The sequence below is a fragment of the Buteo buteo genome, chromosome 4 (assembly GCF_964188355.1).
Source record: "Buteo buteo chromosome 4, bButBut1.hap1.1, whole genome shotgun sequence".
In the NCBI taxonomy this organism is placed as follows: domain Eukaryota; kingdom Metazoa; phylum Chordata; class Aves; order Accipitriformes; family Accipitridae; genus Buteo; species Buteo buteo.
In genome coordinates this window covers 65,024,011-65,038,058 of record NC_134174.1, presented here as the reverse complement: position 1 = coordinate 65,038,058, position 14,048 = coordinate 65,024,011, and the positions used below count along the sequence as shown (strand labels likewise).

Sequence of the window (14,048 nt, the reverse complement as noted above, 5' to 3'; positions counted from 1 at the left end):
TGAAACTCTCCCAGCATCATCCGGCGTCATAGATCAGTAACTCCAGCAAGACTGACTCCAGGGACATCTGGATCAATAGACAGGCAGCAAGGATGCTGCAGAAATAGAATTGTTTTGCAAAGTTTTACTACGATTAGTAATTGGTAGTGTGGGTATGAGCGATTAGTCAAATCGTGTTGTAACTGAACGTTTGACAGGTGCAAGAACCCAGTGTAAAACCACGTTTGGGGTGCCCCAGTTTGGCTGGGACACCTCATGCGCGTGAATAAATACTTACCCTTGTAATCTTACACTTTGCATCCCAGGCCTCATCGGTTGGCACAGGCCAGCTAAGAATCTTAGTAACATCATCCGCGTGTATTTAGGCAGATAAGTAAGTTCTGCTGGAGAAGAAGAAATTCAATGTTAATAAACCATATGTAAGCGTAGAGCAAAATGCAGCATTAAATACTAGTACTCTTTGCAAATGCGAATGTGGGCCTTGCTGCTGTCCCTGGAAATAGCAGCTGAATGGAGAGGACCTGAATTTCTCTTTTTTTGATGGTGTACTATTAAAAGCTCATTATTCCCTCCTACAACCCTGAGGTTACACAGGTCAGTGCTGTCCATCCGTTCTCTTGTAGGAAGAGGGTGAGCTCGCTGTAATAACAGGCTGTTTCTTTGCCTGCGAACCCTCCAGAGCACATGGGCTCCGACTTGCCAGCAGCCTGGCAGGCTGCGGGCAGATGTTTTAAATGTGTTTTATCCATAAATGGTGCAGACATAGGCCAGCTCAGCCCCTTGACACCTACCAGGAAGGATGGTTTGGCTGCCAGCCCCTGTATCGGTGGCGTGTGGTCCCAGGGTAAGCTGTGGCATCCGAAGCTCTCTGCCTGCTCCCAGCCTCTCCCGCTTCCCCCTTTCTTCTGCACTCAGACACCCTCTGCCATTAAACTGCCAGGCTTCCCCTGCTCACATCTCTTACCCAGCATATACTGCCCTTAGGAAGAGAAATTGTTAACAAGAAGAAAGAATGAGAATACCTTACCTGGGTTTATAGGTGCTGGGTCTGTTTTCAGATGGGCTTTTAATAAAAAAAAAATAAAAGTGAGACTGTATTAGGAAAATGTGTGCTTTTATGTAATCAATTAATATACATTGTAATCAGCTGAATGCATTAAGACTAGGAAATGTTAGTAGCAACAGTTCTGAGGAATAGAGTTGTCATGGACAAAAGGCTCATATTAAGTGTAGGGGCTTGAATACTAAAGATGACATATTACTCACATTAAAGATTTAATTCTGTTTTTCCTTAGTGTAGGCAGATAGTCCCATGCTCAAATGCATGCTTTGCATCTGAAGTTTAGTCTCCTGTATGTTGTCAACACAAGTATGCATGTTTTACTGAGGCAGCTGAGTGCCCTTTACCAATGTGTAGCTGATAGGGCCAGACTTCAAAAGCAAACCTTAGTCTGCTATCTAAGCATCTGAGGCAGAATATTTTCAATTACTGAGCAGAACCTGCAATTCAAATTTTTCAAGAGATAAATCCCATTGTAGAAAACTAAGGTTCAAACCAAATACCACTGAATGTCAGAAGGATTCCCACTGACTCAACTTTGAGTGGGGATGCAACTTTGAAAGTGCAAGGAGGCTGACTTTCTAGGACTGAGATCATCTTGACCAAATTTGAATTTATATTGGTGTAGTGTGTCTGCCCCAGTGGTTTCCCCTTCCCTAATACTTTCATCAGTATGAGTATTTCTCCCAGATCAATACCACCAGCATTTTCCATCCCTTAATTTGTATGGAAGCCAAAGGAATTATTCCCAAAGTTAAAATACTAGATCCATGAGAGTATGGAGACAGGGAGCCATGCCAACACATCATCAGGTCATGACTTTGATAGAGAACTAAGGATGTAAACCAGAGTAATGCTGCATTACTTACAAGTGGCAATGGCTGCTGCTTCAGGAGTTGGAGAGGCTGGTAGAGCACGTGTGTTTGTTACTATGAGAAGAGAAATATGAAATTAAACACTGTCCACATGAAAAATAGTAAACTGCTCACCATGGTTCAAGAAATGACCTGAAATACCTGTTTTTTCAGCTGTCGTGGACTCAGTCGGGACTGTCAAAGAGAAAGTAAAAGCCACGCTTCAGTAACTGTCCCATTATTGTGTGAGTAAAGCAAGGGCTGTTAATGGGGAGGGAATCAGTTTACTCCCAGGATCAAGCATTAGACCAGTTCTACTAAAGCTAAAGTCATTCCTACCTGCTGCTTCAGGTGTCGTGTCTTCTGCAGGGGCTGATCCCAGACATGAGAGAAAACAAAACTGCAGGTTAGACATTGTCCCAGCACTGGGTAGGCACGAGTGTATTGTGTCTGTGTGGCAAGGTTTTGGTGGCGGGGAGGCTACAGGGGTGGTTTTGTGAGAAGCTGCTAGAAGCTTCCCCCATGTCCGACAGAGCCAATGCCAGCCGGCTCCAAGACGGACCCGCCGCTGGCCAAGGCCGAGCCCATCAGCGATAGTGGTAGCCCCTCTGGGAGATCAGATTTAAGAAGGGAAAAAAGTTGCTGCAGCACAGAAACTTCAACAGAGAGAGGAGTGAGAAGATGTGAGAGCCCCAGCCCTGCAGCCCCCCAGGTCAGTGCAGAAGGAGGGGAGGAGATGCTCCAGGCGCCGGAGCAGAGATTCCCCTGCAGCCCGTGGTGATGAAGACCACGGTGAGGCAGGCTGTCCCCCTGCAGCCCAGGAAGGTCCATGGGGGAGCAGATCTCCACCTGCAGCCCGGGGAAGACCCCACACCAGAGTGAGGAGTCCTCCCCCTGAGGAGGAGGAAGGAGCAGCAGAGACAACGTGTGATGTACTGACCACAACCCCCATTCCCTGTCCCCCTGTGCTGCTGGGGGGACAGGAGGGAGAGAAATCGGGAGTAAAGTTAAGCCTGGGAAGAAGGGAGGGGGGGGGGGGGAAGGTGTTTTAAGATTTAGTGGTTTTTTTTCATTATCCTACTCTGATTTGATTGATAATAAATTAATTTTCCCCAAGTTGAGTCTGTGTTGCCCGTGATGGTAATCGGTGAGTGATCTCTCCCTGTCCTTATCTCGACCCACAAGCCTTTTGTTATATTTTCTCTCCCCTGTCCAGCTGAGGAGGGGAGTGATAGAACAGCTTTGGTGGGCACCAGGCATCCAGCCAGGGTCAACCCGCCCCAGTGAGGTACCCAAACCACAGGAGGCCTGCAGGTCTCATTCGAGAGGCAATCAGCCACAGCACCTGGAAGATGCTGCTGCTGCAGCATCATGGTTAAATCCATGAGAATATACACACAGTGGAGACAGGGAGCCGGTAAATACATGATCAGAACTTGAGCAGACAACCAAGCATGTAAGCCAGAGTAAAGCTGTATTACTTACGGGTGGTAATGTCTGCTGCTTCAGGAGTAGGAGTGACTGTTACTGTGAGAAAGAAAAGAAATAAATTTTGTCTTAATTGTATATTTTTGCCCCGAAACATTGCATGATGCCACGTGAGCAAGTGGGAAGCCCTTGGCTGCATGGCTGAACGGGGCCCGAGCATCGCTGCATACGGCCGTGAACATATTGCTGCGGCGGCACGGCGATGTGCATCGCCTCTGCAAAACCCTGCAGCGAGACCCTGAGCTGGGGCAGGGAAACAAATAACGCGGCTGGACAGGGCACGGCTCTGGCAGCCAGCGTTGCCTTGCCAGGAAGGCGGGTAGTCTGCTAAATCCTGAATTGAGACTGAAAAGGTGAGTGTCTGACAGTTAATTTCTTGACTCAGTCCCGGAGCGCTGTGTGAGCCAGGGATCCTGCTGTCTGTCATGGTCTGACAGTGCCTCTGCTCACCGCTGTTCAATAAGTGACCAGAAATAAATACCTGGTGTTTCAGTCGTCGTGGACTCGGTCGGGACTGTCAAAGAGAAAATAAAAGCCTCGCTTTAGTAATTTTTCCAATACTGAGCGAGCAAAGCATAGATTGACAAAGCAAAGCAGCGTTACCATTTAGGTGTAATTAGGCCTGATATACCGAGATCCCCAATTTACCCCATAATTTGGCATTTGTGTAAACCAGCTTGCGGTATTTCTACCACCCTCAAGGGTGGATGGAAACCATGTGTGTGGTTGTGCGTATCTCCACAGAGGCAAAAGAGCTCAGTGCGGCCAGGAATTGGTGTTCACCTGAGCGCCTTGAATTCCTCAGGGTTAACGATGCAGTAAGTGCTCTATCACCTCCGAGAGAGCATGAATTTCGGCTCAGTGCTGCTAAAGTCCAGGGGAATCAGCACTCTGCTGCGGGATAAGTTGTATTTGACTAAACCTGAGATAAATAAACAAACACTGAAGTACTCCATACCTTTTGGTTTAGGTACAAGAAGCTCCGGAGGGACTGTCAGGAGAGGAAATAAAAACCATCAAAAGAAGGAAAGCCAGATCAATGCTTTCAGTTATAAAGTCAGACAAGCAGCAGGACAGTCAGGGCTCTCCCCAAAACGGTGACTGAGGTTATGCTTTGTGAAGAAGCCTTGGAGAAGGCTGCAGGTGTTTCTGCCATGCTATTTTTACTGCCACCCCATGCAACGAGTACGTCTGTCGTATGACAGGGGGGCAGAGAAGCAAACCTGGTGGGGACAGGTATAATTTCTGTCCTGCCTCCTCACCCAGGCTGAAATCCAGTATGAATTGCTGCTGGCAGTGAAGTAGCTCCACCACTGCAAGATCTGCACGAGCCTAGCAGATGAGCTGTCCGGAACTCCTTTTTAAATTAAATAAATTACATGCAGCTTGGGAAGGTTAGTTGGGAAACAAGCATTTTGTTCTGTAAATTACTAAAATGTTTAAGCGGGTATGGCTCGTGCTGCAATACAGCCTCTTGATACATTGGAGGAGAAATGTCTTGCAGTGTGCTGGATTGAGCAGGACTGAGTGAATTAGGAATGCAGGCTGATAGTCTGAACACGATTTCTCCTGAAATGCTTCTCCTGGGGCTTGCAGCTTATGTACAAGCACATCAAAGATTTGTTGCAATTGTTTCTCAAATATTCATTGTAATTATTTGTCAGTAACCACCAACTAAGAACAGTGCATGGTGGTAGAAAAAGGGGAGAAGAGGAAAAAATTACAAAAATAAAATCAAAGTGAAAACATGGGCCTCTTCAGAGGGGTACAGAAGCCTCATTCACTTCTTCAGGAATGCGTAAGTCCCACAGCTGTTGTTATTCACTATATCATTATAATACAGTATGACAGCACAGCGTGAGTATCACTTCCCTATAGGATCTCACTTTCTCTTGGACAGAAACAGCGGAGTCCACAAAGATGCAGTGGCCTGCCAGCCTACACTGATGTCTAGCGTCAGACACACCACATTCACCCAGTGCCAGAACCTCCAACAAAACAATTTCCATCTGCATCCTCAGCTGGCAGGAATTTTCTTCCTTTTCCTCAATAAACTTCACATAAATATGATGCAGATCTTTGAAAATGAGTACAAATTCATAAAAAGAAGAAAATACGTTTATAAAATTGCAAGTCTGATACAAGTACTTTGAGGGTCTTAGGCAAATAGTCTTTGTCCCCAAAGCAGAGTCCAGGTTGGTCTGCCAAAACTTACTGGTGGTCCTCTCCGGAAGAAAATGCGTATAGCCCCACTTTTCCCTCTCTGCTTCCCCCAGACCCAGGTAGAGGAATCCCTTGGTGGAAGGAGGAGATGGCCCCAGGATGTTTGGAGCCCACAGGGGCTGGTCCCACCTGTGACCAGGGTGCCCATGACCATCATTCTTGGGTCTCACCAGCCTCCCCTTTCCCTCCACGGCCGCTGCCAAAGGTCCCCATTCCCACAGCGGCTCCAAGCCTTGCACCAAGCTCTTCCCTTCACCCATACCAGCTTGCATGCACAGCTTAGGAAACTTAATTCACATGAAATGAAATGGAAAAGGTGAATACCTTCACAAATAACGCCAGCGTCTTCCTTGTGGTAGCAGTCGTGCGTGCCCAGCCCCCCGTGAGAGCAGTGCTCCAGGGAGGACTCATCCCCTCTGCACGCCACGTTGTCCAGGAGAATATCTCCTGTGCCTTCCCCAAAAAAGGCTTCGATTTTGGCTGAGACGGCCTTTCCGCAGCCCAGCTGCCTGCACACAACCGTGGCATCCTTCATGTTCCAGCCATCATCGCAGACGGTTGCCCAGCTCCCGTTGTGAAAGACTTCGAGGCGACCCGAGCACACATCCCGTCCGTTAACCAGTCTCAGGGACATGTCTTGGAAAAGCAGAAGGAAACGCAGGGGCACTCAGCAGCCTCAGAAAAGGGCTTTCCAGGTGCATTTATCGAATAGCAAAAGCCAACTTTGTTGTGTTGCACAGAAAGCGGCAAAACCATGAAATTAATCTTATTGTAACAAGCCACACTGTGTCAGTTCATCAGCTATGATAAATCCTTACTCTCATAGTGTGCCATATATACCTGGGAGTAAATATAAAGATTTTTTTTTCTCTTTTGGGCTCCAATGTATATGTCTGTAGCTAACAAAACCATTCCTATCAATACCAATATTCTTTAACAGCAAAACTCTTAGATAAGCCTCAGGTATCTCAGAAACTCATCTTACATGCATTTACTTGCTTTGAAATTTTTACCTATAAAATTTCTGCCTTCCTACCAGTGCTTAAGTTACTATATAAAATATATCAGCTGTGAAAGCTTTGCAAGACCCATCTAGGGAGAACTCACCAGCTGGAGCGGTCTCTGTTGTGACCGGGGAAGTATCTGGCTCTAGGAAAGGAAACAGAAAAGTGAATTTCTAGTTTTACTACAGAGGATGCGTAATAACCTTCTGCAGTTACTGTGTGGAAAAAAAAAGAAACCAGTAGTGATACAGAGCAACCCATTCATCTCTGGAAGCATCATCACCAAAAGGGAAAAGGCTGCAAACCCCTTTTTAAATGTCAGGTGTTAATGGTTGCAGTTACCTTGCAGGTGTAAGCTTTAATTGTTTTAGGTGTGGGACATACTCACCAAAGAGACACATCTGCTAGGGTTGTGTGTTTAACTCTGCTTGAGGTCTTTACTAAAAAACCTAACTCTATTAAAAATTTGCTTTGATTTTTTCCCCAGGGGAAGTTATCCCCAGGATAAGCTGTAAACCAGCATTCTTTGTGCCAGGTCTCATCCACAACCCCTTTCACCCAGTTAGGTTTCACCTTGGACATTTCAGGCTCATAGAACGCCTGCCACGTGGATGAGCTTTGTCCGTGGACCACCACGTGTCGTAACACCGACAGAGGCTGCAGTGACTCTGGCTCTCCAGCTACACAGGTGTTTCCAGTCAGAATACAGAATATTCAGTGGAAAACTGGGAATTGATTAAGAAAAATCCTAAAGGAAGTTACTAAAAATAATCTCCTACTAAATACGGGAAAAGGAAACTTGATTTACTAGTCATAGTTCATAATTTATGGGAAATCAGGACTAGGAGGACTGAAATATGATAGTGATCATGTAAAATTATGATTCAAATAGTAATGCATAAAGTGGTCAGGTAATAGAGTAGGAAATGGCATCAGATACGATTGACAATGATATTCCAGGTAGCCAAAGGATTTGAGAATTAAAATAAAAAAATTAAAACACAAACCTGTGTGAATAAACTGCATGGGTTAACAAAAAGAAAAAATGTGGTAAAACACAGCAATTCTCATAGGTCTTGGTTTCATGTCTGAAACAATTCCATTGATGGAAACAAGCTGTGCATCAAAATCTTAGCTGCAGGCAAGCTCTCGTTGCTCGCGAAGCAATAATTTCCCCGAAACGTGCTCGCCTACCCGCGCAAATGACGCCGGCGTCCTCTTTATGTCGGCAGTTGTGGACGGCGATGCCTCTGTGGGAGCAGTCCCACAGGTTGTCTTCATCCCCTCTGCACCGCACGTCATCGAGGAGGATTTCCCCAGAACCTGGACCGAACCAGGCTTCAGACGCAGCTACCAGAGCTTCTCCGCACCCCAGCCTCCTGCACACCACTTGGGCGTCCGCCAGCTCCCAGCCATCGTCGCAGACCGTTCCCCAGCCGCCGTCGTGGTAGAGCTCGACGCGCCCCGAGCACCTCCCGTCGCCGTCCGCCAGGCGCAGGGACAGAGCGGAGGCATCTGCGGCGGAGAAAGAGCCCGTCCAGAGCATCAGTGGTTGTCCGAGGCGGTGGCACGGCCCGTCTTCGGGGCAAATGCCACCCCGGGGAAGACAGGAGCAGGTAGCCTGCAACGGAGTCTGCTCTGGCAAAGGACCCTCCCCTGAATTTCAGTGCTGTTGTAGGATAGATATTATAAATGCTCGAACCCGTCTTTCTACATGCCCAATGGGCACGGACGTTGTCCTCTTCCCGAATGTGCTCATCTCTGGGGAAAATGATCCTCGCCTGTGCGGCTAGCTGCCACCTCTCCCCACTTTGTGCAACAAAGGGAAGGTTTTCTACCTTTTCTTTACCGTCATTCTCATCTGTACTGTAGAGCTGTCTAAAGGACAAACACAAATACCCAGAGCCAACCTTTTCCTGGGATACCTTGCAATCTAAGTTTCTTCCTTTAAATAATGCCTGGTTCAGCTTCTTTTCCCATCCTTGCTAACCCTCTGGCATAACAGATGGTTGGCACGGCATCATTTCCCCAGAATAGTAGCAGAGCTATTTCTACAGACCAGGCTCATTTCTGAGAGCTGGGTACTTACGGAACACTCCACACATTTATCTCACTTTCAGAGGGAAAAGCTTTTAGAGATCTGAAGTTCCAAATTAGTTTTATGGGCCTGGAGTGTATTTTTCTTTCAGAGAAAGAAATCAGAGACACTGCCGACAACGTAATTGAGTTCCTCCTAGTTTGTGGCCATCATAAACTGTACCACGTATACACACCTGTCTTACTCCTTGGTGGGTCAGTGATTACGAAGTTTTCATTTTGGGACATTTTGCTGTCACCTGGCAGCCATTTGTAACCAACTAATTCACATCCATTCAGAATGAGGGCCATGTTTCCTAGGACTCTCTTTCTCCTTAATTCTTCTTAATTCCTTTTTGCTGACCATGATCAAAGCTCCTTCCATCCGAGTACCATGCTTATCATTTACTTCTGCAAAAGTTGGCTGTAAAGAAATGCCAGCACAATGTGCTTGGCTCGCTTCCCAAGAGCTAGGTCTAAACATCTACAAGAGTGCCAAATATGATTTTGGGGAGAAAAGAAGATAACTGAGACAAAAGATAATTAACCTGTTGATCTAGGCATTGAGTATTCACCAGGGAAGGTGAAAGTTGTTAAATAAAATGTTTAAGAACTGGACTACGGTAGCTATCTAAATCCAGGTGGGAATAGTGAGAAAGAGACAGATTTAAAATTCTATATCCAGATCCAGATCTTGACTTAAATTACAGGCAGAAATAAATTTGTTGTGATTCAGCTGATATTACAAATGGCTTTATAGGGAGGGAGGCATCTTTTTTGTTAAAGTTTCTAAGTCAATGAAATATTTCATTAACCTGAAATATCAACATCAATCTGAAATTTTGGGGGCACTTTTTCAGAAAATAAAGGACTGATTAAGTAACAGTCCCAAGGATCTTTAATGTATTCTTGTGGGGTTGTCTACAGACAGCTGAAAGGCAACTTTTTACTTTCAGCAAATTAACAAAAGAATCGATATTTGTATCTCTTCAAAGTCAATGCTTTGTGTCAAAGCTTTAAAGAGCTGAATTTAGTTTAAAGCCTACTCATGCTACCAATTTCTGCTTGATTAGAAGAGGAGGTAGGACAGCATGTGGTGGATAGGAAGGTGCCAGCTCAGCTGATGGCTTATACAAAATGGGCCTGTCTGGTGAAATTCTGGTTTTAAGATTTTTTAATACCTAAGAAATTATTTCCTAGATTCACTAAGACAGTTCCTTCATTAAAAAACTTGCAAAGCATATTACAAAATAGATGCCAGAATAAGAGTTTCCCCAACAAAGAGAATGGGGAAAAGGTGGGACACCAGGGACTTTCTGAGCCCCAAATGGTGCCTTGCGGGGTGATGCAGGACAAAGACATTTTTGCTCCTAAAGGATTCAAGGCACACAGGCTGTATCTGACTGTCCCTTACCTTTGCTCAGCGTAGGTGACGGTGTTGGAGTTGTTGATGGCTCAGTACTGTCTATGACTGCGGTAGATGTGATCAAGTTGTCCATTTCTGTGACACAATGATCTGTTGAAGCTTTGAGGAAAAAACAACAGGAACAGTGAACAATAATGACCAAACATGACTATGAGGCAGAATGAAATTTTTGGTTAAAATTTTCTGGATTTGTCATTTTGCCAGACAAGTGTGAAAATAGAGGAAGCTTTGTTTCAGAGAACAAACATGGACTTATCCCTCGTACTTCTACCTGAGTCTCTATCACTACATAATACCATGATAAATAAATATTTAAAATTTGGATTTTTAAGGTTCTTAGCCACTGGAGAATGAAGCAATGTATTCCTAGCCCTCTTTATTAAAACTTCATTGCATACATTTTCCATACAATATGGCTTCTCCTTAGCTCGCTCACTTAGACTCAAAATTGATTTTGCAACTATAACTTTGTCTTTGTAAGCTGTGCTTAGGGTTCCTGGCGTAGATACTCCCTCAGTGTCTTCATTTACTGAAGTGGATGCAAAGGAGGAATGCAGAGATGTCGAAGGGACTATGAGGGAGTTGAGGAAATACGTTACTGGAGAAAACCATCAATCAGTGATAGAAACTGGAGCTGATGATTGCTGATATGATTTTGATTATGTCCGTGAAGGAAGAGTGAATTGGAGTATAATCTCTACAATCTGGTAACTTGAGTCAAAACTTCAAGCGAATAATCACTCAGGTAAGGTGATATTTTGTTACTATTGACAATAAGGATCTGGGCGGCAGATCTGGGGGCTTAGGCAGCAGCATTCAAGTGAACTTTCTGCTGATATTCTCCATAGGCAGCTCCACAACACAAAACAACTACAGCGTGGTGTGCTTTACACTCTCCCATCATTAGTTCCTTGGTGAGAGAGTCCAACAGGGATGAGTGGGAAAGTATAGACAACCAGCTTCTGTACTGGGTCAGGTGGTGGCATCTCCATCTTTAAGATTGGGAAAGAATTGTCAAAGATTTTTGAATCTTTAAAGTGACGATGTCTCAGTCTGATTTAATGGTTGATGCTCTCCACTTCCCAGAAAAAAGCACTGATATTTGGGCACTTCTGCTGATAGCTAAATTATACCAATAGCACAAGCAGCTTAAAGCTCCAAATTGTTCATCATTACGTGTCTCTCAGACTTTGACAGCCCAATATTTTAGAAACGAAGGGTTTAGAAGCTGGATTCTTTTTTCACTTAGATGGGGCAGTTTACCAATACTAAACTTTATACAGTTACTGCAATCCTACCAATGTAATCTATTTTAAACAAACTTGAACACTATTATTATTATTATTAGATTTTTAAGGCACAGTGTCTGTTCTTACCTTCAGTAGCTGTGCAAGTGGTTTCTGGAGCTGAGGTACTAGTGTCTCCTCTAGGTGTGGTGGGTGAAGTGGATGCTTCTGCAGTATTTTCAGAGGCTGTGAGAAGAAGGAAGAAACATGGAAACGAGAGGCAAAGAGCATTCAGGTAAGGCTCAATGACTGAATTCAGCTCTTGATGAATTTAATTGCCCTCAGGCTTTCTGGAAAAGGGAGTCTGCGTATTAGCTGTCTTCCACATCCACTGACATGGCTCAGAAATGGGTCTTCATGTTAATGCTTTGCATTACAAGCATCAAAAAGTTTCAGACTTCTTTCACTGAGACTGAGGAAAGCAAAAGGAGTGTGAGAAGCAAAACCAGAAATGAGTGTTTTAACTTGGCAGTGACATTTATTGGTATATAGTTTCCCAACACTGCAACGGGGCATGTCTTGTCAACTTTTTCAGAAAATAAAGGACTGATTAAGTAACAGTCCCAAGGATCTTTAATGTATTCTTGTGGGGTTGTCTACAGACAGCTGAAAGGCAACTTTTTTACTTTCACCAAATTAATAAAAGAAAAGAATCGATAATTGTATCTCTTCAAAGTCAATGCTTTGTGCTTAGTTAAGTGTAGAATATAATGAAAAGAATCAGTGAGCACCTAGTTTTCCTGAGACTTTAACACAAACAACAGTTTACCACACACCATACATATATAAAATGAAATTGTTTGCTCACATACTTGGTTGAGCAGACATAGGCAAAGCACTTAATAGAGGCGCAGAGTTGCGTAGCAGTGAGAGTATTATTAGGAAACCATATATACCATATATGTATTAAGTTCCTTAAACCTGCATAATAGTCAACAGATCACTCAATTAAGAAATTCATGTTCAGCTTCCGACAGCCAAGCAGATCAAAGTCAATCTTGAGGGACCACATTAATTTCTCAGTTTCACCGGTGTGTGCGAAAAAGTGCAAACTTCTTTCATTCAGCTGGAATAGAGCCCAGGCTGAATAAGTAAGGTAAGCAGCAAAATCTGATCAAAGCTCTGTAAAATATTCTTCAAAGTAGGAAAGTTTTCCTTTCTATCCTTTTGAAAGTCAATTGACTGGCAGGAAAAAGGTAGAAAAACACTGAAATGTCTTCTTCGCTGTGCTGAAGATTTGTCTGTTCATATCTAAGATGTTTGTAGAAGTTAGGGTGGATAGATCCTAGATCTTGAACATGAAAATATCGTTCAAAATAAGGTTAATGGGAGGAGCAGTAAGCAAATCTGTATTACACTTTCCAGTGCTGCTACCACTGGTACTGAGTCACAGCTCTGAACTTCTGACAGCACAGATAATAAAGCTGTAGAAGACAAGCAGTGTTTAAAAAAAAAGTTATAGAGAGGAGTTATCAGTTGCCTTGCTAATTGTTTATCAAGTTATGCAGCATCTTGGACTAACAGATGGTATGGGTGTTAAACAGCCAGCCACGGCTACCGAACCGTAATGAGATCCTCAGCCCTTGCCACTGAAACTGGAATGGGACAGATAGAGTAGCAGAAGGAAAGGCAAGATCTGTGCGCTCTCTGGAGGACATGATGAGAATTCAAAATGATCTTCATAAACTGAATAAATGTCAGAAATCAGCAAGCTGAAATTCAATAAAGACAGGTGGAATGGGCTGCTCGTTGGAATGAGAAAACCAATGCACAAAGGCAAAATCATCCTTCCAGCTGGCACCGAAGGACCGCAGAAAAACTGGAAGTTGGTAATGTTAACGCTACAGTGAGCCAGTCCAGCCTCAGTCTTGCTCTCAGAGTGGTATGTGGGAGCTACTTATTCTCCTTGGTGCTAAAGAGACCTCAGCTGCTCAGACAGTGATTGCACATTTAAGAAAGATAGAGGTAATGGGGAGAGCTTGGTTGAATGAATCAAGAATATAATAGGCTTGAAACTCATGAGCTCTGAGGAAAGCTTTAAAATGCTGAATTTAGTTTATGTGTGAAGTGCCTTTCACTTTTCTGAAGAGGGGCTTTGAAGAGGATGGCCACCAGTTCCTCTGGCTCCCTGGAGTCCACAGAAAGCTAGAAGAGCAACTGTAGGCACTACAGAAAATGTCCATCAATAGAAGAACTTTGCATATAGTGTCCCACACATTTTTTTGCGTGTCTTGAAAATATCTGTCAAGTCCAGAGGCAAAGTACACATAGTCGTCTCCCCCGGTGGAGATTTGCATAGGAGTTTAAAGCCTACTCATGCTACCAATTTCTGCTTGATTAGAAGAGGAGGTAGGACAGCATGGGGTGGATAGGAAGGTGCCAGCTCAGCTGATGGCTTATGCAAAATGGGCCTGTCTGGTGAAATTCTGGTTTTAAGATTTTTTAATACCTAAGAAATTATTTCCTAGATTCACTAAGACAGTTCCTTCATTAAAAAACTTGCAAAGCATATTACAAAATAGATGCCAGAATAAGAGTTTCCCCAACAAAGAGAATGGGGAAAAGGTGGGACACCAGGGACTTTCTGAGCCCCAAATGGTGCCTTGCGGGGTGATGCAGGACAAAGACATT

The 14,048-nt window shown here is 44.2% G+C and overlaps 1 protein-coding gene across 1 annotated transcript in view; it reads right to left on the bottom strand.

Moving 5' to 3' along the window:
• LOC142030495 (scavenger receptor cysteine-rich domain-containing protein DMBT1-like) overlaps positions 1–14,048 on the bottom strand; it is a 52,313-nt gene that overhangs the window by 2,394 nt on the left and 35,871 nt on the right. Inside the window, exons 22-25 of the mRNA XM_075026732.1 lie at positions 11,508–11,603; positions 10,120–10,230; positions 7,812–8,144; positions 5,950–6,261 (exon numbers count right to left, since the gene is read on the bottom strand). Coding sequence (XP_074882833.1) covers positions 5,950–6,261; positions 7,812–8,144; positions 10,120–10,230; positions 11,508–11,603 — 852 coding nt within the window. The remainder of the gene's footprint in view (positions 1–5,949; positions 6,262–7,811; positions 8,145–10,119; positions 10,231–11,507; positions 11,604–14,048) is intronic.